This window comes from Narcine bancroftii, chromosome 11 (genome assembly GCF_036971445.1).
Source record: "Narcine bancroftii isolate sNarBan1 chromosome 11, sNarBan1.hap1, whole genome shotgun sequence".
NCBI classification, from domain to species: Eukaryota; Metazoa; Chordata; class Chondrichthyes; order Torpediniformes; family Narcinidae; genus Narcine; species Narcine bancroftii.
The window spans coordinates 13,368,519-13,395,073 of NC_091479.1; the positions used below are offsets into that span (position 1 = coordinate 13,368,519).

General features: G+C 45.6%; 1 protein-coding gene across 28 annotated transcripts in view; it reads left to right on the forward strand.

Moving 5' to 3' along the window:
• LOC138745528 (CUGBP Elav-like family member 4) overlaps positions 1-26,555 on the forward strand; it is a 692,803-nt gene that overhangs the window by 576,215 nt on the left and 90,033 nt on the right. For 8 of the 28 annotated variants that reach the window (XM_069902641.1, XM_069902634.1, XM_069902646.1 and 5 more), the window contains exon 5: positions 22,650-22,664. The exons of the other annotated variants lie outside the window; for them this stretch is intronic. In XM_069902641.1, coding sequence (XP_069758742.1) covers positions 22,650-22,664 — 15 coding nt within the window. The remainder of the gene's footprint in view (positions 1-22,649; positions 22,665-26,555) is intronic. 28 annotated transcript variants of the gene reach the window in all.

Genomic DNA, 26,555 nt, shown 5'->3' on the forward strand with positions numbered 1-26,555 from the left:
CACACACAATGACCCTCACCTGGGTAAAGGTTCACTGACCCTCACAGGAATAAATTCCCCCTGATCTTCACTGGAATGAACACTTACACACTGACCATCACTGGGGTAAAGACTCGCTGGAATAAAGGCTTACACACTGACCCTCTCTGACACACAGATGAGCTTCATAGATCCATTTACTGTTTGGTGCTGCAGTGCAGTTACATGATAATGGAACAGAACAGAGAACGATGGCATAGCAATTATCAAGGGGATAGACATCAGTCTAGAACTCGGTGCTCTCAGCGTGCCAGCAGAGGAATTTAAATCCATTCGTTGACTAAAATGAATTTTAAAAACTCGTGTCAGGAAGACCAACCATGAAACTTCTAAAGTTTTATATAAAAAGTCATCACTGCCCTCATTAGCAAGAGAAATGAAATCTGCCGCCCTCAGCAAACATCTCGGCACAGTTTGAGGGACTGTTGTGCTGTGAGGTCAGCTTTCTTTCGGATGGAGGTTTCGGTAAAAGCCAAGGAGGACCTGCATTGATTTGTAGAACCTTTTGGAAACCTGACCACATGCTAATCACAGAGATCGAGAATCTGGTTGGGTGGTGCCAGAACAACAATCTTGCTCTCAGTGTCAGCAAGACCAAAGACTTGGGGGAGGGGGAGGGGGTCCTTTAGGAAGGTCAGTCCAAGGGACCTCGCATTTGGCGTCATTGATTTGAAGGAGTGGGAGAGAGTCAATACCTTCAAGTTCCTGGGCGTCCCAATATTCCCGGAGAAAGGATATTGAGGCAACTATGAAAAATACCTCTACTTTCTGAGGAAATATTGAACTTACAACAGGCAAAAGCAATTTCACATAATATGACACTGTTTTATTACAACTGAATCTTGATCTCCCATCTATAGAAAGCTTCCATATGAGGTGCTACCTCAAGAAGGCAGCGGACATCACGGGGGAGCCCATCGCTCTGGTCTTACCCTCTTCTCGCTGCTACCTTCGGGCAGAAGGTCCAGGAGGCCAAGGTTCAGTACCTCTAGGTTCAAGAACAGTTTGTTTCCAACAGCGATCAGGCTCTTGAACTTCCTCATACTTTCTTTGGCTTGGCTTCGCGGACGAAGATTTATGGAGGGGGTAAAAAAGTCCACGTCAGCTGCAGGCTCGTTTGTGGCTGACCAGTCCGATGCGGGACAGGCAGACACGATTGCAGCGGTTGCAAGGGAAAATTGGTTGGTTGGGGTTGGGTGTTGGGTTTTTCCTCCTTTGCCTTTTGTATGACTTCTCATACTACCCTGACCATAAACTGCAGGGATCTCCGAAAGATCTGCCTGTGCGATGAGGGAGAATGTTCAAAGGGCTAAAAGAATGACAATCCTGGACTCATGTTAATACAAACTGATAAACTTTTAAGGTAATTTAGCAGCCCAAAATCCATAAAATACACCCAAGAGTGTTCAGGAAGAAAAATCTTTGTTGTCCAGTGTTATCCTGTCACACATCCCTGGAAGTGAGAACTGACTTCCTACATCAAAACCCAAGCTTATATTTAATTTGCACTTAAGTACCTATAATGTGTTTTGGAATGAACTGAAACAGTGGAAGGTGTTGCTTTCCCTCTTACACGTTTAAAAATTAAGATCCGTGATCCCCTGGAATTAAAAGGTGTTATTGTGATGTGCAAGCATGTCTTCTTGCTGAATACAATCCCATCTAAGTTGGCTCCAGATCACGCGCAGATCCCCGGAGGTGTTAACTGTGCCACTGGATTAATAATCAAGAAATCATGTGTTTAAGTGTCACTCAGGCTAGACATGAAATTGAAATCAATACATTTGCATTTTAATCAAGTCAACTTTATTTTCATCTGATTGTACCGACGAAACAGCGTTCTCCAGTCCGTGGTGCAAAATACACAGACACACAACTAGATGTACCATACTAGAGTGTGGTATGACAACGGCTCTGTATACGCTTATCTTTGTGAGGTTTTTCAGTTGGTTGTTTTTCCAGACTCTTTTGTGTAGTCTTCCAAAGGCGCTATTTGCCTTGGCGAGTCTGTTGTCTATCTCATTGTCGATCCTTGCATCTGATGAAATGGTGCAGCCGAGATAGGTAAACTGGTTGACCGTTTTGAGTTTTGTGTGCCCGATGGAGATGTGGGGGGGCTGGTAGTCATGGTGGGGAGCTGGCTGATGGAGGACCTCAGTTTTCTTCAGGCTGACTTCCAGGCCAAACATTTTGGCAGTTTCCGCAAAGCAGGACGTCAAGCGCTGAAGAGCTGGCTCTGAATACATACAGACAAATAATACATATGCAGGTCAAGTATTGATACATACAAATAAATATTGTTTCCTGAATATGAGAGTCTCGGAGGGTCAGTGCGAGCAGTTCCTTTGCTCGTCCAGCGTCCTCGCTGCCCGTGGGAAGCAGCTGTTCCACAGCCTGGTGGTACTGGCTCTGATACTCCTGGATCTCTTCCCCAATGGGAGCAGGTGAAGGATGCTGCGTGGGGCAGAATGATTTTGCACATCATCTTCAGGCAACAATACCGGTAGATGAGGGGGGAGGGAGACTCCAGTGATCCTCTCTGCCACCCTTGTGGTCCTGTGGATTGACCTCCGATCCACTTCTCTGTAGCAACTGTACCCCACCGTGACGCAGCCGGCCAAGATGCTCTAGATAGAGCTCCTGTAGAAGGTTGACATTATGGTGGCCGGTAGCCTAGCCTGCTTCAGTCTGCTTCATGATCACTGGTCTGGCTTCAGGTACAAGTTGATAGATAGTAATGATCATTTACTTTTCTGGCATTGCAAGCCCTCATGTAAACGTCTCAAGTGAATATCCACAATTTTGCTGCGTGGTTTATTCACTTGGAGACTGAGTTGAGCAAATTTCTGAAACGGCTCAGAATTTCTTGGCTGTATTCTAAATATTGTTTGGGGGTGAGAAAGACGGAAGAGATATTCAGCTTTGGTTGCCAGCAGCAAATGCACAACCCAGCGCCAGCTCCAAGGCATATTCTGCAGTAAATACACAGAAGTGCTCGAGGAACTCAGCAGGTCAACGCAGCGTCCAGGGGAGGCAAAAATATATAAACCTCATTTCGGGCCTGAGCCCTTCGTCAAGGTACCTTGGTTATTTATCTTTGCCTCCCCTGGACGCTGCGTGACCTGGTGAAGCTTCTCCGGCACTGTTCTGTATTAACTGTGATCACAGCGTCAGCAGACTCTCTTGTTTCATTCATTTCTGCATGTTTTCTTCCATTGAAGTCGATGGATCAGCATGTGTGGGACATGGCACCCTGTACTTGGATATGTATTTAGTCTTATTGATCAATATCTGTCCCGCTGATTTATATAAATGAAAATCACAGATGCTATGATATGAATTATGGTTATGTAATATTAGAGGAACATGCTTATTCCTGCTCTTTGATATAAATGATTATAATGCAACTGTACAAATCTCTGGTGAGACCATGATTAGAGTATTGTGTTCAGTTCTAGTCACCTCATTAAAGGAAGGGTGTGGAAACCATGGAGAGGCTGCTGAGGAGATTTACCAGGATGTTGCCTCAATTAGAAAAGAAGTCTTGTGAGGGAAGGTGAGCCAAGCTGGGACTTTTTCCCTTTGGAGCGGAGAAGGATGAGAGGAGACTTAATAGAGGTCAACAGGGTTCTGAGAGGGAAAGATAAGGCGGGCAGCCAGTGCCTTTTTCCGAGGACATGAATAGCAAACACCAGGGTTGGGGGGTGGGTTGGGGGGGGGGGGGGGTGGTGAGCTCACATTCTGCAAAGTGAAGGGAGGGAAGTTTAGAGGAGACCCAGAGAGTTGTGGGTGCCAGAAATGCCTTGCCAGGGGTGAAACATTAGGGGCATTTAAGAGACACTTAGACACCCACATGGATGAAAGAAAAGCAGAGGGTTACGAGTTAGGAAGGATTTAGTGCTTTTTACTTTGGTAGGAATATATTGGTTGGCAAACATCGAGGCTGGTACTGTGCTGTAATGTTGTATGTTCTATGTTTTTTTTAAATAAGGAAGACTACATTCTGAATATTTTCATGGGATGTCAGCACTCCTGAATGCAGTGGCCTATTGCATCAGTAACATTTTTCGACAATGTTCCTCCGTTAAGCAAGTAGCAATTTAGTTATTTAATTTACATGGGTTAAAGTTCCAGAATCGAATTTCAGAAGTGGAGTCTAAAATTTTATTGCTTCACACATTCAGAACTTGAAATTTTAATTCAGTAAGATTTAAAAGAAATTAATCCGATATTATCCCAAAGAGTTTTGCACCAAATGGTATATTTTAAAAATGTAACCATTGTAATTTGGTAGCAAAGTTATGCCCCTCAATTTCTTACTGACAGAGCTGAAGAATAATGTCCAAATTATTTCACTCTGCCAGCGGTGTCTGAGGAATAAAGATTAGTCTTCAAAGTAGGGAGATGGATTGCTTTCCTTCTAGATGATGGGGCATGTGCTGACCGGATGCATCACGGTCTGGTATGGCGACATCTGTGGGTGTAAATCTCTGCAAAAGGTCGTGGACACAGCCCAGGACAAAACCCTCCCCAATATCGAGAACATCGACAGGGGGACGCTGCCGTCGGAGAGCAGCAGCAATCATCAAGGATCCACACCACCCAGCACACGTTCTATCCTCATCAAGAAAGAGATATCAGTGGCACAAGACTCACACCACCGCCAGGTTCTGGAACAGCTGCTACCCCTCTACCGTCAGACTCCGCAGCACCCACCTCAATCAGGGACCCACTGAAGGACTCTCACTTTTGCAATTTAATGATTTTTTTTCCTCTCTGTATTGCACAGTCGGTTTGTTTACATTTCATTGTTTACATGTGTACATTGAGCAGTTTTTTTTGCATACCAATTAGTGGGAATTCTGCCTCGCTTACAGGAAAACAAATCGCAGGGTGTCATGTACGACCTATGACAATAAATCTAAAATCTGAACCACATCAGATAGATAGCACCTCTGTCAGTGTAACAGCCCGTCAGCATGATACTGAAGCAGCAGCCAAGATATTGTGGTCAACTACTGGAAGTGAGATGTGAACCTACAAGTTCCTGGATTTGTGTGCTCCTCCATTCAGCCAAAGTTAACCAAGGAGAGAAAGGTTAATGGTGATCATGCCATGTAAAAAATGAGAGGCTCATGGGCGGTGAGGTTCGAATGATGGTAGAATGAGTAGATCACCAAAGCATTGTGGGCCGAAGGGCCTGAACTCCACTGTTCCACACTTTGTTTAATGACGTGGTAGAGCCAATTCTGGCCATCAAAACCCGTGCCATCCAATTTCACCCAATTAACCTACAACCCCACCCCCCCCCCCCCCCCATACGTTATGGCAGATGGGAGGAAACTGGAGCACCTGGGGAAAACCCACACTCGTCACGGGATGCACAAATTCTTTACAGACAGCACTCGATTCAAACCCGGGTCGTTGGCGCCGTGATAGCTATGTTAACCGTGTTCTAATTGAAACGGTCAAACAGGGGCTGTACCTCTGGGCGGAACCAATTAGCCTGATCTTGGAAGCTAAGCTGGCTCAGGCCTGGTCAGTACTTGGAGGGGAGACCACCTAGGTGATCTCCAAGAACACCAGGTGCAGTCGGTTTCTGCGAGGGGCGCTGGACAAAGTGGCGACTCTCTGCCTTATGGCAGACAAAGGTTAAAGAATTTCATGTATGTTACATTCTAAATGTAGTGACAATAATGAAACCTTTACCAGTTCTGATGTGCACCGCAAGTGCTTGGGTGTCGAGTTGAAAAAAAGGAAGTCTGCAGATCCTGGGGTAGGGTCCAATACACAAATGCACTGGAGGAACTCAGCAGCCCCCAAGGTGATGAATATCTGACGTAGGCCCCATGCCTGAAGCATTGGTTACTCTTTCCATCCCATGGATAATACTGCGCGACCTGCTGAATTTCTCCAGCACGTTGGTGTAACGTTTGCACTGTATCCCTTCTCAGCGTTTCTCTTCCAACTGTTTCTTTCTGATCTTTTGCCTCTATTGTCACTCTTTACCTGCCCCTGTTCATTCTCATTTTCTTAAATTCCTTAATTTTGAGATGCCGCCCTTCTGGCCCACGAGTCCACTCTGCCCCGATGTACTCATGTGACCATTTAACATACTAACCCCGCAAGTCATTGGAACGTGGGAGGAAACCGAAGCACCCGGAGGAAACCCACACAGACATGCAAACTCCTTACAGACAGTGCCAGATTCGAACCTGGCTTGCTCGCAATCAGACACATCCCCCTCACCTCACCCCCAAACTCATTTCGCCTCCTTCCCAGTCCTGAGGAGGGGGTGTGCAACCCGAAATCATGAATCCTCTTTGTGGCGCAGTAACCACGAGCAGATACAAAGCAGGTCTTTAAAGGCTTTAATATCCTGAATCATCCAGCACATAACTACATGCTTCTGGCCCGGATCCAAGGCTGGTACTGAGGGAGGAGACGAGGGCTCTCCGCCTTTATTGGGAAACTACGGGGAGGAGCCACCTGGTTGGAAGCGGCCAGGCTGAGCAGTCCAGTGGGGTCCCCATCTGTATTACTGTGCTCCGCCATACTTTTTTCCTTTTTGGCAGTAAATCAATACTACCCTTTTATTATTCTTAATCCAAAAGTTCCAAGCGCCACATTCATCTACAATTCTGGCCATTCACACAAAGCATCATTTACAAATGAAACAAGATTATCTCTATCGATACCATCAGACCCTTGGGGAGCCAACTATTCTTGGAGAGCCTATAAATAGCTTGTGAACACTGCCGTCGAGTTTAGTTTATACTCATCCCAATACACAAGTACAACTCGACGAAACAGTGTTCGGTCTTCAGCGCAAAATACATAGAAACATAACACACATTTTTTAAAAACCCACTACATATGCAGGGCAAGTGTTTCATCCAGACAAATAAATAAATACACAGCGTTTCATGAATATGAGAGTCTCGGATGTTTAGTGTGAGCAGTTCCTTTGGTCCATCAGCCTTCTCACTGCCCGCAGGAAGAAGCTGTTCCTCAGCCTGGTGGTTCTGGCTCTGATCTTCCTGGATCTCTTCCCCAATGGGAGCAGCTGAAAGATGCTGCATGCAGGGTGGAAGGGGTCCTCAATAATTTTCCGTGCCTTCTTCAAGCAGTGATGCCGGTAGATCACATCGATGGAGGGGAGGGAGACTCCACATCGATGGAGGGGAGGGAGACTCCCTCTCCCACTCTTATGGTCCTGTGGATTGACCTCTGATCCATTTCTAGGAAATACAGCAGGTCGCGCAGTCTCCATGGGATGGAAAGAGTAACCAATGCTTCAGGCATGGGGCCTACGTCAGATGTTCATCACCTTGGGTGCTGCTGAGTTCCTCCAGTGCATTTGTGTATTGGACCCTACCCCAAGATCTGCAGACTTCCTTTTTTTTAACTCGACACCCAAGCACTTGCGGTGCACATCAGAACTGGTAAAGATAAAGGTTCCCTACCCCACTGGGATGCAGCCGGCCAGGCTGCTCTCGACAGAGCTCCTGTAGAAGGTTGACATAATGGTGGCCGGTAGCCTTACCCGCTTCAGACTTCTCAGGAAATGCAGTTGCTGTTGTGCCTCCTGACGTGAGGGGATGTTGTGTGCCTGTGAGAGGTCACTAGTTAAGTGAACTCCAAGGAACTTGACGCTCTTTACACTAGAGTGTTGTTGATGTGTAGTGAGGTTGGTCATTCCAGGTCCTCCTGAAGTCCACGATGATCTCGTCCACACTGTGACGCAGGTGTAATTCTTGCACCAACTATTATGGTGTCATCTGCAAATGAGTGCTTCCTCTCCAGGGATACAGGGGCACAGGGGATAGAGGGGCAGGCTGCCTGGACCTATGGGTGGCCATCTTGGCCAGGCCCAGTACCAGACTGACAAGAAGGACCCCTTGACTGACCCTCCTTTCTCTGTACCCAGTGCCCAAACATCAAAGCATAGGGCTGAAATGCCATCAGAACTGGAGGAGAAACACCTTCAAGCATGCGAGCCATCCTCTTCCTCTTCCCACAGCCAGACCGGCTGAGTACGTCTCGCATTATTTCAAGCTCTGCTTAGTTTACCACTCGGAAACCACTGACACAAGCCAGCATTTATTACCCAGCCCGAGTAGGTGGTAGTGAGCTGTCCCACTGGACCTCTGTTCTGCCACGTTCCGATGGTGATTTCAAATTCAGATGTTCCTGGAATCAGACACACTGGTGGTGAAGGAACATAATTGGCTGCAAACCTTTGGGAAGCCATGAGGTTGTGAAAGGCCATATATAAATGCAAATACTGAGCCAGAGTTCAATGTAATATTATCCTTGTCTGTGTATCTGATCGACATTGCACAGAATTTTGATGGGTTTAATGAAGGAAGCTGGTGATTAAAATATGATGCTATTTATAGTTGGCAGTGGGAGTGCAAGGCCCATTAAAAGTGCATCCTTTGGACGTTGATAAGTTAAACAGTCAGTAAAAATAAACTTCCTCGAGGAACAGCGGTTTAATGTGATAGCATTAAATAAGATTCTCCTTAATGATGGCGCACCAATGCTAATAGGCTTCCTTTAATTACCCACCACATACAGAGTGACACAGTTGCCAGAGCTCACACTGATTAAGCAGAGCCCAAGAATTGTCTGTCAGGCATTAGATAAAGCTCCAATATTCAGTTTCTCTGAAGGGATGGTGAGTTGGTGCACAAGAGGAGCCGTCAGTCACAGCTGGCCAAATAATGGAGGCACAGCGTCTCTTTTCCCCTCAAAGTGCAGGCTGCCTTGTAAATCTGCAATCTCTCGAATAGGCGAGTGAAACACAAAAGTCTGCAGGCGCTGTGATTGTAGTAAAAACACAAAAAAAAACAATCGAGGAGCACAGCAGGTCTCACCGCATTTCGAGGAGGTAAAGACGTACAACCCGACATTTCAGGACTGGTAAAACCACCAGAGAGACATTTCAGCGTGAGCAGAAAGCCGGCCGGCTCCTGAGATTGAAACAAGCACGGCACGATAACAGGCCCGCTTCGGCCCACGAGGGAAGAAAAAGATGGAGGTTGAAAGAACCAAAGGCTTGCTGATCCAAACCAAGGCTTTTATTAACTAAAATACTGGAGCATATCACAAGTAGGTCGACCAGTCCAGAATGACCTGGTCTGGCTAGGAGCCATCTTTTAAGACCTGCCAGTAGGTGTGGCTACACTCTCAGCCAATCACAGTCATCCTACACTACCATCTATACATATGTACACATTGGTGATAGAATCTGTACTATCACAGGGAAGTATCAATGCCCTATCAATCTTCAAGGCAACCTGTGGATGTAGTCCCCACAGTCCCCTTGCTCCTCCACCCTGTTAAAAATCTTCCCATTAACCCTGTACTCCATCTTCAAGTTCGACCTTCTAAAGGGCATCAATTCACACTTAACTGGATTTAATGCCACTTTTCTGTGCAGCGTTTTCTCCTGTTGAAGATATTAATTATTTCCATAAGCCTTAGATGAAGGACTGCAAATGTAATGGCGGATGTTTGAGATAAGCAGGAAATGCTGAAGAGTCTCAACAGGTCAGGCAAACAACTGTGGACAGGGAAATGGTTAACATTTCAGTTCAATTCCCACTCTTTGGAAATAGAAGTGGTTAGATTTTTTTTTTAACTTGTCCTGCAACACAAAGAGAGTGGAAAGGTGGAAGGAGAGAACAAAAAAATTACAATTGATCGAATGAAAAAAAAAAGATTAAATGACAATAACAAAATCCAAGTGCAAACCGGTTGTCTTCCTGGTCACATCTTAAGGAATTAATTTTGTGCCTCTTAACGTTATAATTTTTGTTTTTGCACCAGAGACTCCTTTTTACTCTCCACATCGTTTTAAAACGTGGATCACGTTGGAATCTTTAGGATAAATTGGCTTGAGCTGTTCAACCTGATCTTGAATATTTATTCATTCATGGCACTCTGTGCAAAATCTCCACTGCTGCCCTTGCATCTAATGTAAGATGCTGTCTCAAGAGGGTAGCCAACATCACTAAAGAACCCTTGTCCCTCAGGCAGAAGGTGCAAGCTCCTTAACTTCAGCACATACAAGTACAAGAACAGGGGTTTTTTTTAGTCCACAGCAAACAGACTATCATTTTTTTAAATTTTCTAGAAATTTAAACGTACAGCACCGAAACAGGACCTTCCGGCCCATGAGCCTGTGTCGCCCAATTGATCGCCAACACTGGTGCACTTTGAATGTTGGGAGGAAACCGGAGCCCCCAGAGTAAGCCCACGCAAACATGGAGAGAATGTACAGACAGTTCAGGGTTCAAACCCCAGCCCCGATCACTGGTGCTGTAACAGCGTTGTGCTACCTGTCCTGCTGGCAGTACTGTCTCAAACTTTTTGAAATTCTCTGTGGTTCCCCCACCGTAGTGCTATTTCAAGGCAACTAAAAGATTGTCTGCATTAGGGACTCTGGTTTATTTCTGAGTGTGAATATTTATTCTGAAGTTTGTAGCATGATCAATAACCACTAGCAAACTCGAAACAAGTGATTAAAGGCTTTAATAACCTGAAACATCAGGCACATCTCTACATGCTGCTGGCCCAGATCCAAGGCTGGGATGGAGGGAGGACACGAGGGGTATCTGCCTTTATTGGGAATCTTACGGGAAGGAGTTACAGGGTTGGAGGTGGGTACAGTGGAGTGAGATCACACCTGCACTACAAAGTTAAACTAGAAATTCTGCCGATGCTGGGGTCAATACACAAACATTCAGGAGAAACTCAGCAGTTTTCTAATATTTATTATAACTCTTCCTTGTAAATTATTTCTCATGTATTGTGCGTGTTTATTTACCTGGAAAGCTTCAGCAGTAAGACATTCATGCAGTTGTACATTGTAGTTATGTAGCGAGAATAAACTTCAACCACTTCAGAGAACTGACACCCAAGACTGTGTTACTCAAAGATTTCTACAAACCTGCATCCCCTATTGCAATCCAGTCTCATGCCCAAAACATTGGTTAAATATCTTTGCCACCGATGGACACTCCAGGACCTGCTGAGTTTCCCCAGTGCTTTTGTGTAGTTACTACAGTCATGGCATCTGTGATCTTTGTTGATTCACTCTATTCAGCTGTGAAATCTCTATGATGGACACCTTTCCTGAAGAAGTTCTCTTCGAAGGGAGTTCTGTGAGAGTCCCTCTTGCTGCTCCCCACCTGCGATCCCTGCCGATCCATGTCCACCGATGGCCTCTAGGCAGCAGGCCTCCCCCATGCCCCTTTTTCCATCTTCTCCACACCTTTTTTATTCAGACCTTGACGAAGGGCTCAGGCCCTGAAATGTTGGTGATATATCTTTGCCTCCTGTGGATGCGGAGGGACTTGCTGAGTTTCTGCAGCAATTTCTGGCTATCCAGAAGGTTCCTCACACAGCGGAGAGCAGTTTGGGGGAAGGATACCCCATTCCACGGAGCAAAACAACATGTGCGTGAATGGATTTTAGATGAGTAGGGGGTTGCGCAGGTCCAGACCCACCCTCTCGATATCCCCTCCTGGATCCAGCGGCATGGTGAGATCCAAGACGACTGGGGGAAGTTCTGTTGCCAGACCAAGCTTCGACAGAAGGGATGCCCTTCCCGTGCTTCACGGCACAAGTTTGCGAGATGGCCATTGACCTTACGAGAGGGTTTGTCCACCCTTTAACAAGGTCTAGCCACCCTCTGCACCAGGCAAGCCTGGTGGGGGAGCCGGTTTAGTCCACGTGACAGTGTCCAGCAGGCCTCCCCCATGCCCCTTTTTCCATCTTCTCCACACCTTTTTTATTCAGACCTTGACGAAGGGCTCAGGCCCTGAAATGTTGGTGATATATCTTTGCCTCCTGTGGATGCGGAGGGACTTGCTGAGTTTCTGCAGCAATTTCTGGCTATCCAGAAGGTTCCTCACACAGCGGAGAGCAGTTTGGGGGAAGGATACCCCACTCCACGGAGCAAAACAACATGTGCGTGAATGGATTTTAGATGAGTAGGGGGTTGCGCAGGTCCAGACCCACCCTCTCGATATCCCCTCCTGGATCCAGCGGCATGGTGAGATCCAAGACGACTGGGGGAAGTTCTGTTGCCAGACCAAGCTTCGACAGAAGGGATGCCCTTCCCGTGCTTCACGGCACAAGTTTGCGAGATGGCCATTGACCTTACGAGAGGGTTTGTCCACCCTTTAACATGGTCTAGCCACCCTCTGCACCAGGCAAGCCTGGTGGGGGAGCCGGTTTAGTCCACGTGACAGTGTCCAGCAGGCCTCCCCCATGCCCCTTTTTCCATCTTCTCCACACCTTTTTTATTCAGACCTTGACGAAGGGCTCAGGCCCTGAAATGTTGGTGATATATCTTTGCCTCCTGTGGATGCGGAGGGACTTGCTGAGTTTCTGCAGCAATTTCTGGCTATCCAGAAGGTTCCTCACACAGCGGAGAGCAGTTTGGGGGAAGGATACCCCACTCCACGGAGCAAAACAACATGTGCGTGAATGGATTTTAGATGAGTAGGGGGTTGCGCAGGTCCAGACCCACCCTCTCGATATCCCCTCCTGGATCCAGCGGCATGGTGAGATCCAAGACGACTGGGGGAAGTTCTGTTGCCAGACCAAGCTTCGACAGAAGGGATGCCCTTCCCGTGCTTCACGGCACAAGTTTGCGAGATGGCCATTGACCTTACGAGAGGGTTTGTCCACCCTTTAACAAGGTCTAGCCACCCTCTGCACCAGGCAAGCCTGGTGGGGGAGCCGGTTTAGTCCACGTGACAGTGTCCATGGTACCAGTGGCACTCAGAGGAGTGACCTGACCTGTATTTACTACAATCTCAGCATCTGCAAATGTTCATTTTTCAATCTAAACCAGGGCTGGCCAACCTTTTAATTTTTTTTAAATTTAGACATACAGCACAGTAACAGGCCATTTCGGCCCATGTGTACATACCAGGGGGGAGTACAGGATAATTGGGCGGACCGAAATGGCCTGTTGCCGTGCTGTATGTCCAAATTAAAAAATGAAAAGTTTGGTGACTGCTGTTTCAATCATCTCTTAAAAAAGTAAATCAACATTCATGTGAAATGTTAATTTTAGAAGTAATATTGGAAAAGCAGGTTTTAAAAAAAAAATGAATGAAAGTGTGACTGGAGGCCAACGAGTACCAAGTGTTCTAGCAGAGATATGTCCTCGTGGTCTCTTTTAACATTCTGGTGTGTGCATCTCAATGAGTTCCAGCAGGTTCAGATCATTCTTTCAAAGCACTGTCATGCCCCTCAAAGGAATTGTCCTTCAAAAGGATGGTGCCATGACAACTCTTGAGCTCTGACATTTCCTGCATTCTTTTCAGCTCCTTTGGATTGAAGGTCACCTTTATGCTGTCTGTGCCTTACCATCGTACCATCTGTACCTTGGTCTAAGTAAACATCACTCCTTTACGTGATCGGAATGACCCTTCCCCTTGAATTTGTGATTGAGGGGTAGAATTATTCGAAAGGGTTCTGTTTGCGCAAAAAATAGGAGGAGGAGCGGAGTTTGGCCACTTGAGGTCCCTCAAGCCTGTCCTGCCAATCCACGAGGTTGACCTACCCCCTCATCCCCTCTTCTGTGCCAGGGAGGCAGCTGTGTAAAATTTTGCTTCGGCCAAGAATGGAGGATTTGTGTGCAATTCTGGTCACCCCACGACTGGAAGCATGCAGAGGCTTTGGAGGGTACCAAAGAGATTTATCCAGATGTGGTCCTGAATTAGAGGGTAAGAGAAATGGGGAAGAGGTGCCGCAAGGTTAGTGTATCGCTGTTACAGCGACAGTAATTGGGGCCGGAGTTCAGATCCCGCTCTGCCTGTACGTTCTTCCCGTGACTCCATGGAGTTTGATTTCCTCACCATTCATAAACATACCGGTGGGATTGTAGGTCATTTGGGTGTAATTGAGCAGCGCGGGCTCGTGGGTCGAAAGGGCCTGTTACCGTGCTGTGTGCCTAAATTTAAATTTGAAATTTGGAAACTTGGGCTGGAGCGGGGGGAGGGTGAGGGGAGAAATCATCGACATTTATAAAATCGCAGAAAGGCGGTTCTCCTGAGGTAAAAGTCACAGATGAGAAAATATATATTTGAGGTGTGTGTGGAGGGGGCGAGGGAGTTTGAAGGAGATGTGCATGTCAGTTTTTTTTTGCACAGAATCGGGCTACCAAGAGCAGAGGTAGATGCAAAGATATTTGTAGCATTTAAGGGACTTGTATATTCAAGGGGCTAAATGGCTTCCTTGACTGTCACTGAGAAAAATAAATTCTTAAAAGTGACTATTTCTGTTGCTACTTTAAACCAGTGGTTCTCAACCTTTTTCTTTCCACTCACATCCCACTTTAAGTATTCCTTATGCCATCGGTGCTCTGTGATTAGTAGAGGATTGCACAAGGTAGGGATGTGGGAGGGAAGAAAAAGTTTGCAAGCCAGTTTTAATCGTCCCTCATTGACTCGTCATGTGCAGGGTTTCAGAGCTCCGAAGGAAATGGGCCATTTTTCTCAAGCAAAATATTTCACACACAATTGGGTCTAGAGCAGTGATTCTCAACCTTCCCTTCCCACTCACATCCCACCGTAAGCAACCCGTTACTAATCACAGAGCATCGATGGCCTAGGGATTACTTAAAGTGGGATCTGAGTGGAAAGAAAAAGGTTGAGAACCACTGCTTTAACGGTTAGTGCAGCGTTGTTTCACCGCCAGCGACCCAGGCTCATATCTGGCACTGTCTGTAAGGAGTTTGTGCGTTCTCCCTGTGTCTGCGCAAGTTTCCTCCAGGCACTCCAGATTCCACCCACCTTTCAAAACGTATGGGGTGGGGGTGGTCCTGATTAATAGGGGTGTTTGGCAGTACAGGCTTGTGAGCTGGGAAGGCCTGTTACTGTACTGTGCATTGTCTGTATGTCAAAATTAAAATTTAATCATCACCTAAAACTCAATCTGAATCAAAACATTTTTTCCCATCTGAGAGAGGATATATTTCACTCGGATCGAAGCCAGGGTGGATTTACCAAATTGATCCTGGGATATAGGAGCTTCTAATCACAAGATAGAGGAGCAGAAGTCGGCCCATTGGCGCATTGAGTCTGCTCTGCTATTCTAATCATGAGCTGATCCATCCTCCCACTCAACCCCACTCCCTGGCTTTCTCCCCCTAACCCTTGACTAATCAAATACCTGTCAATCTCTGCCTTAAAATACACCAAATCATTGCCTTTAATACACCAATAACATGGAAAGAACTGGCTCCCCATAGATGTGCTGGGAGGCTAATTTACTACTATAAATTACTCTCCAGTTTAGCGAAGGGGGGGGGGGGGTGAAAAATCAAATGGTCATGTGAGAGAGACGACGTTGCAGGACCTTAGGAAATAAGGCATTTGTGTGATTGCTCTTTTGAGGACTGTAATGAATGCAAAGTTTTCTGTGGGGTCTGGGCCCAAGACGGTGGTGTCTCTGATTAGCATCAGCCACAAGGAGTTGCAGACTCCGGGAAAGCATCGGACTGGTGCAGGGCACCAGGAAACAGGAAGAACACCCCCCCCCCCCCCACTCCTGTTTGAGAAGGGAAAAGCAGAGAAACGAGCCACAGGACGGTGACCACGGCAGCGGGCCAGTGAAGGGTTCCACAGCAATGGGCTGTTGGTGCCTCGAGGCAAAGAACCCACAGAGGCTGTAGGCTGCCGGTGACTGCGGTGCCAGGATGCGGACAGCCTGAGGCATCCCAGGTATCGGAATCGGGATGCAAGAGGGTGCCGAGGGCGCTGAAGGTTTCCTGATCTGGAGCTCGTCTTGCCGATGGTTTGGACTTTGTGTAGCTGCAGGGCCTGCGGCAGCGCCGGAGATCATCAGGGCCTCTCACTCATTCTCTGACTGCAATAAATTTCTGCTGATGGTAAATCAGCCTACCTTAAGGCAGACGTAAGCAGATTCCATGTAATATTAAACTGTCTTTATTACATGATAATAAAGGAGTCTTGACTCATCAAGTTTCAAGTAGCATCCTTCTGTGTCCTGGTATGTAAACAAGAGGGTCACCACCTCTTCCAGCAGAATGAAGACCACTGGATTGGAGGAATGTCTCTTTCCACTTTGAACCTCCCCTTGACACATTAATCATGGACTGCTCCAACACTACAAAAGGATTCTCGGAATTATTGTGTGCAGATATAGTCACCTACCTACAGGAGTTTAGAAAAATAACGAGCAAACTCGTTGAAACATAAAATTGTGAGTGGGATTAACAGGATGAATGCTGGGAGATTATTTTCCCTGGATATAGCATTTAATATAGGGTTAACCTCTCAAGACTGATATGAGGAAAAAGATCTTTATTCAAGCAATTTCTTTGCAATTTCCTATCCCAGAGAGTCATTCATACTGAAATCTAATTGCATCGTACAAAATTCTTCAGGGTTTAGCAAAATAGATACAGAACTAAGGCTACCTTTGACTGCGATCTTCAGAACACAGCCTCGAGGTCAGAGGTCAGCCATCCAGGATCGAGAAGAGAAAGGAATTCTTCACCTGAAGGTCTGTGGAACTCTTATTAGGAGGTAGAGAAAGGGAATTGGGGAGTCAATCCAGGAGGCTCAAGGTTATCCACGAGAAGCTGTATGGCCTTCTCCTGTCAACAATTTGGATGATAAAATGGTAAACTGGATCAGCTAGTTTGCAGATGACACTAAGAGTGGATATGCAGTGGACAGCAAGAGGAAGGCTTTCAAAAAAAGATAGGGTAAATGCAAACAGGCTTTTCCCACTGAGGTTGGGTGAGATAGCAAGTGGAGGATGTAGGTGACAGGTGAAAGGGGAGATGTTTAGGGGGAACATTTGGGGGGAAGTTTCTTCACACAGAGAATGTTGGGAATGTGGAATGAGCCGAGCTGGAGAAGGTAGGCTTGATTTTGAAATTTAAGAAAAATTTGGGTCTTGGATGGAAGGGTATGGAGGGCTATGGACTGAGTGCAGGTCAGTGGCTCTCGGTGGAAAAATAGTTTGGCACAGACTAGAAGGGCCAAAGGGCCTGTTTCTCCACTGTGGTGTTCTATGGATCAAAGAAGGGTTTGTTTCAGAGTTCATTTCCACAAATGCGCAAGTGCACATCCTCTCATGACCAACCCAATTTTCCAAGCAAGATAGAGTTGCCATTTGAACTTTGGGTATCAAGGGACACCGTGCAGACTTTAACTGCAAAGATCAACCCTGATTTTATTAAATTTCACTTTGCAAGACTGCTTAACTTCAATTTATTATGCTTCTGCTTGCAATCAGGTGGAGGTAAAACCCCTGGTACAGTAAAACCCCTGGTATCCGGGATCTACCATGCAAATTTTCCGGTTGCTTGAGACCAACTCTTACAATGCCTAATGTACCAGCGTTAAGAAGAAACAGTTTAAAAGGCAAAAAAACAGCGTAGAATGTAAAGTAAATTGTAAAATAAAATCAGTTTTGTTTTCATTAAAGTTCTCTTTAATCAGGTAATTCCCGTAACTTACAACATTTTAAATTAAATTGAATCCCCGGTCGCTGGCACCGTAACAGCGTGGCTCAAGCTGTTACTCTAACCGGGCTGAAGTCATCATTAAATCTCATCCCTTCCCCCAAGTAAGGCCTTACTTAACAATATAGAAATAAAGATAAAGACTCTCAAAAAGCAAGAATAAAGATAATAGAGTCACCCCCAACGGCGAGCTCTTCATCCCAGGCGACCCCATCGCTGCTTCACACAACTTTATTCAAACAGCTGCTACAAGCAAAGCCCGACCAAGGCCCTCCCTCCACTGGCCGAATATTTGCTCCCATCTTCCCCAAAGGTTACTTCAGAGAACATTTTCAACTTTTACTTAAATTTTATATTCATTCTCATTATTTACTTACATTGTTTTGCCCAAATTATTTTTTTTTTTTGCCGGTTGCTTGAATTCCGGTTAACAGAGGTTTTACTGAACTAAGCTGCAGGCATTTGTCTGAGACCCCTGTGAACGTTCTGTCTTCAACAGGCTCTGCAACATCCATTATGAGCACTGCATTCGGACAGACATTTAGTGCTTATATTTCGAATATAATAGCGTTGCAGCTGCTTCTGTCATTACTTCCATGTTTATTTGACAGACAAAATAGAGTAACCTCCTCTAATCATTTGCTGCAAGCTTTTTACAGCTACCAAAGGGGTTTCTTTACTATATCCAGCTGTGTTTCAGCTATTGCATGGGAAAATGCTGAACGCGCTCCATGTTGAGTATATGTCCTCTGAAGACCCATCTCCATTTATTGTACAGTGTCTGCCAATAAGGTACTCTGTGAAGTGCTTTGCCAGATTGCAGTGTGTAGTCCGATTAAATCAAAAATCATGAGTTCAGAGTTTGTTCTTCCATTTTCTCCCACATAAAGACAATAAATGCTGCAACATCCATATAAGGTTAGGTTCATTTCTTTCTTGGCAAGATAATCTTATGAATAGCACAAGTAAAGGTTTTTTTTGGCAAGCCATGGGTATGTTCTCTACATGGACGGGGTGTCAATGGAACCCATTGAAATGCTCGCTTTCATACTGGAAATTGGCAGAGATGTCAAATCCTTAGGGAGGCATAGTTAGCGTGGCGGTTAGTGGATGCTATGACCGTGTCAGCGATCCAGGTTCGAGCTCGACACTATCTGTAAGGAGTTTGTATGTTCTCCCTGTGTCTGCGTGGATTTCCTCAGAGTGCTCTGGTTTCCTCCCACCCTTCAAAACTTAGGTCAATCCTGAACAGTTTCTTCCCGCGGGCAACGAGAACACTGAACGACCAAGGGAACTGTTCACACTAACCATCGGAGACTCTCATATGTACAAAAGAATATTTATTTATTCATTTGTACAGATGAAATACTTGTCCTGCAGGTGTATTGTTTGTATCTGTTAAGGCTGGTTGTGTGTCTGCATGTTTTGCACTGAGGACCGGAGAACACGGTTTCGTCGGGCTGTACTTATGCAATCAGATGACAATGAACTTGACTTGAAGGCTAAGAAAAGGGCTATTGGTTGGATACTTAGTGTGGAAGAAGAGAGCAACTTTGGGATCCAAATCTTGTGCATCTCTTAAAATTGCCACGTAAGTTGATAGGATAATTAAGAAGGTCTATGAGAAGCTGGGCTTCATTAGTCGGGGGGATTGAAATCAAGTGTCGAGAGGTCATGTTGCAACTTGACAAGTCTCTGGTGAGACCACACTTAGAGTATTGTGTTTAGTTCTGATCACCTCATTGCAGGATGTGGAAGCTGTGGAGAGGTTGCAGAGGAGACTTACCAGGATGTTGCCTGGATTGGAAAATAAGTCTTATGAGGCAAGGTTTGCAGAGCTGGGAATTTTCTCTTTGGAGTGAAGAAGGATGAGAGGTGACTTAACAGAGGTCTACAAGATCTGAAATTCCAGCACCTTTATCTACAGTGGCTGTCGCCAGAGGCCATCTGTATATGGTGAAGGGAGAAAAGTTAAAGGGAGTCGTCGGGGTAAGTTTTTTTTGCACAGAGAGTAGTAGGTGCCTGGAATGAATTGCCAGTGATGGTAGTGGAGCCTGATACACTTGAACAGGCGTATGCAAGAAAAATAGAGGCTTATGGGTGTGAGATTTAGATGGTTGAGTAGGTTTATATTGATCGGCTCAATATTGTGGGCCAAAGGGCCTGTTCTGCGCTGTAATATGTTCTATGTTCAGGGGTTGTAGGCTAATTGAGGTATTTGGGTGGCACAGAATCATGGCTGGAAAGGACAGTTACCATGTTGTCTCTCTAAATCAAAATTAAAAATTATGTGTAACAGGGTAATGACACAGAATTGTCTCCCCAAGCACATAATTGGAAAATAGACTTCAAAAGCAGAAAATGCCTTGGCCGAATGCAGACACCGTCTGGGAATCATGTTGCCCCTCAATGCCATTGAAACATCAAATGAGGAATGAGAGAATTTTCACGATCTGTTCCCATGATCAGTTAGTGATTGAAAGTGTTAGACTTGGTCTCAATAACTTGGGAATATTTTATAAATGAGTCTTTTTTCTCTTATAAGGTTTAAAAATGAAGTAGCTCAGTTAATTGTCCAGCAAATTAAATGTCCTGAGACCTAGGCAGCTGGGAGGATCTAAATTTTGGTCACTAAATTAATCTGGAATTTTTAAAAGACGTCATCGGTACTGCAGATGTCTTCATGCTAACATTCTGAATGTCAAGTGGCTGTGAGAATCCATGAAATAAAGGTCAGACCATCGCCTGCTGGGCTCTGGTTTGCAACACTGATAGGTTCCACTTTAACACAGTGTCGCAGGTAGGAAATGACCAGAGTCAGACCGCAGGAGGTAGTCTTCTGAGAAAGGGGCTGTGGCATGTGGTTTGAGGAAGGGCAGAAAGATGTCACTGAGCTTTTCAATTGGAGCAAGCATTCCAAATTTTAATTTTGGGGCTGCTACTGAGTAACAGACTGAAGAGAACCAATGGGAGTGATTCACACCTGAAGCCACAGGACACGGTTGGCTTAGCGGTTAGCACCACGCCTTTGCAGCGTCAGCGATCGGGACCGGGGTTCAAATCCCGCGCTGTCTGTAAGCAGTTTGTACGTTCTCCCGGTGTCTTCATGGGTTTTCCCAGGGGGCTCCAGTTTCCACCTTCTGATCAAAATGAACCAGGAGCGCAAGCTAATTGAGTGTGAACCGGGCGGCACGGACTCATGGGCCGAATGGCCTGCTACCGTGCTGTATGACTAAAACTCAAAATTTATTTTTAAAATCTCTGTGACCTTGACTAACGACCTCTCTATCACTGTTATTCTACTGATTCTAGAATGCACGGGAAGTGGGGAGGGTCACATTCACGAGATTCGCTGTACAGCAAATCTCAGGCTTGAGTTATATATCTTTTCCTGAGTTCTTCCAGCATTTCTGTGTTTCTACTGTGGGGGCTTACTGATCTGGATGCTACTGCCATTTTCCTTTGTTTCCCCTCCCCCCCCACATCCTATGCTCCCCCAAGAGAGGGAGAGCTACAAGTCACCATCTACTCGCCTCTCCTGGGGGTCACTCGTTGACCTGACGCCACCTTCAGTGTGACCCTCTCACTGAAACTTGTATCTGCAACCCTCCCTGCCTCTTATACATTCTTCAGAGACTCCACATGCCTAGGCAACTGATCTGCGGGGTCTAGGTGGGGGGGGGGAGGGCGACAACTGGACACGCTCGCTTCCTGCAGACGTAATTGTCAGAGGCGGCTGGCTTGCATCTGATTTCTCGCAACCGACAAGAGGGGGCACACTAGTCCGCTGACTGCCATCGCCGTTCTTTGGGTGGGGGCAGAGGAGGGGTAAAAAGACTGTCTGACCTGTAGTGATAGGGTACTAGTGATACTCCTGACCACTGGAGAGTCGGAGACTAGATGGTTGCAGCTCGGGGATTCAAGATGGATGCCTCCACATAGTCATAAGTTCTTTAGCTAATAAAGTATAGTTCAGAGGTTTTCAACCTTTTTCTTTTCACTCACATCCCACTTTAAGTAATCCCTATGCCATCAGTGCTCTGTGATTAGTAAAGGATTGCTTCAGGTGGTATGTGGGTGGAAAGATAAAGTTTGAAAACCACTGTTTTAATCGTACCTTATTGACTCGTTATGTGCAAGGTTTCAGAACTCCAAAGGAAATGGGCCATTGACAATTTTTCTCAAGCAAAGCATTTCAGTGGCAATTGGGTCCAGAGCAGTGATTCCCAACCTTCCTGTCCCAAGTCCTGACTTGGGGATATCACTATTCTACGGACTGAAACCTCCTGTCATGCACCACTGTAGCGAGCACTTTCACAAGAGGGGCTGCAGAAATTCAGGGAGGTGACTCACCAGCACCTTCTCAAGGGTCATTAGTAATGGGAAATAAATGAAGGCCTTGTTGGCGTTACGCGCATCTTGAAAATTAATTTAAAAGCACAGTCCCACCTGTTTCGGCGACAGATTTTTTAAAAAATCTGTTTTACTTTTTTGCCGGTTGCAGCCTCGATAAGCTGATTTCCTTGAACGATTCTAAAAGAAGATGAACAGGAGACAGTGTGAACGTTGTTTCTGTAAAAGGCAGTATGAATTTTTAATACTGTTTGCTTTAAAATTGAAAGGTTAGTCCGGAAATTGTCAGCTGTCAGTAAAACTAGCGACGCTTTGTATGGAGATGAGATTTTTCATTTGCATTCCGATGATATCATTTGGGCTTATATCCATTTCTTTGTCTTTTTCTCTCTTTTCTCTGCGATGAGCTCCCACCACTCGAAAGGTTATTTGATTGCCAGCTGCTTCCATCTACAGTTGTCAGCAAGATGCCTGATACCAGCAGATGAAGTTTTGAACAGCATTTATTCTTGATATGATGAAGGTCAAGGCCTCAGTGCTATCGCTCATTCACAGATCTATGGTGGATTTCTGCAATGGGGATGTCACCAGGGTCTTCAGACACCTGAGGTTTTAGTCCAATTACTTTCTGCAAAGAATACCGAATTGCCTGCAAAATTCCAACCGCAGCTTTTAACTCTTTTCTAATCTGTCAGATCCGTCCTTCAAGCAGGCACTGGAAGCTCAGAAGGCCAACCCCCTTCTCGTGGAACGCTTTGGCTAGCAATTGGCGCGAGGCCATCTCTTCTTGACGGAGTACAGAGCGAGGGGCAGCATTAACTTCGGGATTAGGGCTCATCCCCTGAGGACTGAGATGCAGAGAGATTTCTTTATGCAGAAGGTTGTGGGTCTTTGGAGAGAAACACGATCGGCTGCAAACACTGTGATTATGGTTTAAAAAAAAAGCACCGAAATACTGGAGAAACTCGGCTGGTATTTTCAGTATCTAACGGAGACAAAGATAGATCGTCTATGTTTTGGACCTGAGCCCTTTTTCAAGGAAAAATTTTTTTAAAAAAAGGATCTATCAGAAAGTCTCAGAATTCAAATAATGGGGGAAGAATCCAGACCAACAAAGGGTGTTAATTGGGTGTGATAAGGGACTAGGTAGAATTTATAATGTCTGTGCAAAATGGAATGGAGAGATGATGGGGGTGGGGGGGCTTAGATAAGTCAACATCAATGCCATCCAGTTGGAAGGCGAGGTGCTTCCCCCACCCCCCGCCATTCCACGGCTGGCTCAGTCTGGCAGCACACAAGACCGCGGACAGAAATGTCAGCAAGGGAATGGGATGGGGAATTGAAGTGGGTGGCCAGTGGGAGACCCACACTATTGCGGCAGACAGAGCTGAGGTGCTCAACAAAGCGATCTCCCAGTCTGCGTCCAGTGTCTCTGATGTAGAGGAGACCACAGCAGGAGAACAGAATGCAGTCGACGACCCCTGCAGATTCACAAATGAATTTTGGTGTTTTTACTGTAAGCCTTTGGAATTCTGTCAAGTCAAGTTTATAGTCAACTGATTGTACAAGTACAACCCGACAAAACTGCGTTCTCCGGTCCTCGGAGAAAAACATTCAGTCACACAACCAGATATAACACACATACAGACAAACAATATATATGTAGGGCAAGTATTTTATCTATATAAATAAATAAATATTGGTTTGTACAAATGAGAGTCTCAGATGGTTAAGGTGAGCAGTTCCTTTGGTCGTTCAGCGTTCTCGCTGCCCGTGGGAAGAAACTGTTCCTCAGCCTGGCGGTGCTGGCTCTGATCCTCCTGGATCTCTTTCCCAACCGGGAGAGCTGAGAGATGCTGTGTGCAGGGTTGAAGGGGTCCTCAATAATTGTGCACGCCATCTTTAGTCAACGATCCCCGTAGATCACGTTGATTGTGGGGAGGGAGATTCCATCGATCCTCACTGCCATCCTTATGGACTTGTGGATTGACCTCTGATCCATTTCTCTGAAGCAAATGTGATGCAGCCGGAATAAATCTGCTGGTATCAGGCATCTTGCTGACAACTGTAGATGGAAGCAGCTGGCAATCAAATAACCTTTAGAGTGGTGGGAGCTCATCGCAGAGAAAAGAGAGAAAAAGACAAAGAAATGGATATAAGCCCAAATGATATCATCGGAATGCAAATAAAAATGTCGAGCAGTAAGCTTTATCAATGCAGATGAAAAATCTCATCTCCATACAAACAGTGATGCAGAACTCCTATCGAAGGTTGACATGATGGTGGCCGATAGCCTTGCCCACCTCAGTCTTCTTAGGAAGTGCAGTCGCTGTGTGCCTTCCTGACCAGCGAGGAGATGTTGTGTGTCCACGATAGATCACTAGTTAAGTGAAATCCAAGGAACTTGGTGCTCTCCACTGGATAGGTATGGGTAAGTGTTTCCAGGGAAATAAACAGGGATTGCTCTGAGACCCAATGTAGACGCGATGGGTTGAATGGAGTCCTTCAATGTGATGAAAATATAAAAAATATATATATTGCATCTGTTGAAATGTGCCAGTATTTGAGAAGGCAATGATGCCCTTACATTTCCTCTCCAACCACCTCCCTCTCTCTCAACTGCAATCCCACTGCTCAGATGACATTTCTGTGTGATTGCTTCATTCATCAGCCGTGCTACTGAGAACATACAAATCCCACCACAATTATCAGACACTACATTGGCAGTTCTAATACTTCAAGCCGTATGTTCGGCACCATTGTAAAGCAAGTGCCCATAATCTATTGTTGTTTTAGGCATATCGAATACCAGCCATTGCCAGGGGAAAATTTGACCACGATGGCTAAATACCTGCAAGTTTGTTTCCGACTTGCAAACAGTTAGATAATGAGCACTAACTGGAACCATGCAATCGTGTGTCAAATCTGTCAACCCCGAAACCTACAAAGGTATCGTCGATGTTATCAAGAGAAGGATTCTGCTGAACCTTTGCTATCCATCACGCCTAGATATTTCCATGACAGGATGTGCTTATTAAATGTGAGAACTTGAGAGATTCATCTCAGGAATGACCCCCTCTTTCACCTTGTGAATTCAAAGGCCATATTAAGAAGAAGCCTTGCAAACAGTTTATATTGATGTCAGAGAGTGAGACGTGCCGGCCGCTGTGCGATACCAGAGATTGCCTCAGATTCTGTATCTTGAAACCAGATTCGTAGGAATAAGGTTATAGAAACATAGAAAATAGGTGCAGGAGTAGGCCATTTGGCCCTTCAAGCCTACACCCCCATTCATCATGATTACTCAGTCTTCTCCTCATACCCCCCGATCCCCTTAGCCACAAGGGCCAAATCCAACTTCTGCTTAAATCTAGATAAGGAACCAGCTTCAACCACTTCCTGTGGCAAAGAAATCCACAGATTCACCGCCCTCTGAGAGAAAATATTTTTTTTCATCTCAGTCCTAAAAGACATTCCCCTTATCCTTAAACTGTGACCCCCAGTTCTGGTTTTCCCCAACCTTCCTGCATCTCGCCTGTCCAATCCCTTAAGAATTTTATACATTTCTATCGATCTTCTAAATTTTAGTGAGTCGATCCAGCCTTTCTTCATATGCAAGTCCTGGTAACAATCTAGTGAACCTTCTCTGCGCTCCCTCCATGGCAAGGATGTCTTTCCTCAGATAAGGAACCAAAGCTGCACACAACACTCCAAGTCTGGTCTTACCAAGGCCCGGTACAACTGCAGTAGAACCTCTCTACTCCTGTACTCGAATCCTCTTGCTATGAATGTCAACATACCATTCGCTTTCCATTCAGGACCTGAAATGTCAACTGTTTCTCTGTCCACCTGCTGAGTATTTTCAGTCATTTTTTTTTCCATGATCCACGGATTTGTTTTTATTTTCACTTAGAACCATAGAATATAGGAAACAGACCCTTTGTCCCTTCTAGTCTGTGCCAAACTGTTATTCTGCCTCGCGCCACTGACCTGCACCCAATCCATAGACTTCCACACCCCTCCTGCACTGTACCCAGTCCATAGACCTCCATATCCCTCCTGCACCCATTCCATAGACCTCCGTGCCCCTCCCATCTAGGTACCTGCCCAAATTTTTATTACATGTGAAAATTGAGCCCGCATTCACCACTTCAGCTGACAGCTTGTTCCACATTCCCACTACTCTCTGTGTGAAGATATTTCCCCCTAATGTTCCCCCTAAACTTTTCCTCTTTCATCCTTAACACATGGCCTCTGGTTTGTGTCTCACCTGACCTCAGTTAAAAAAGCCTACTTGCATTTACTCTGTCTATACCCCTCATGATTCTAAATACCGCTATCAAATCTCCCCTCATTTTTATATGTTCCAAGGAATAAAATCCTAACCTGTTTAACCTTTCCCTGTAACTCAGTTCATGAAGTCCAGGCGACTTATTGTATAATCAAGGAGATCCCAGCCTGCTCATCTGAAACAAGGCACTATTTATTGTATAATGTACATATGCTCTGAAATATTTATTCTTTCCACATTCTACTGGACACTTGGGGCAATTTAGTACCCATTGATCTTAAGAAGCTGCACACTTTTTTGCAACGTGCTGGAAACCAGAGTACCAACGACCACAGGAAACTCCAC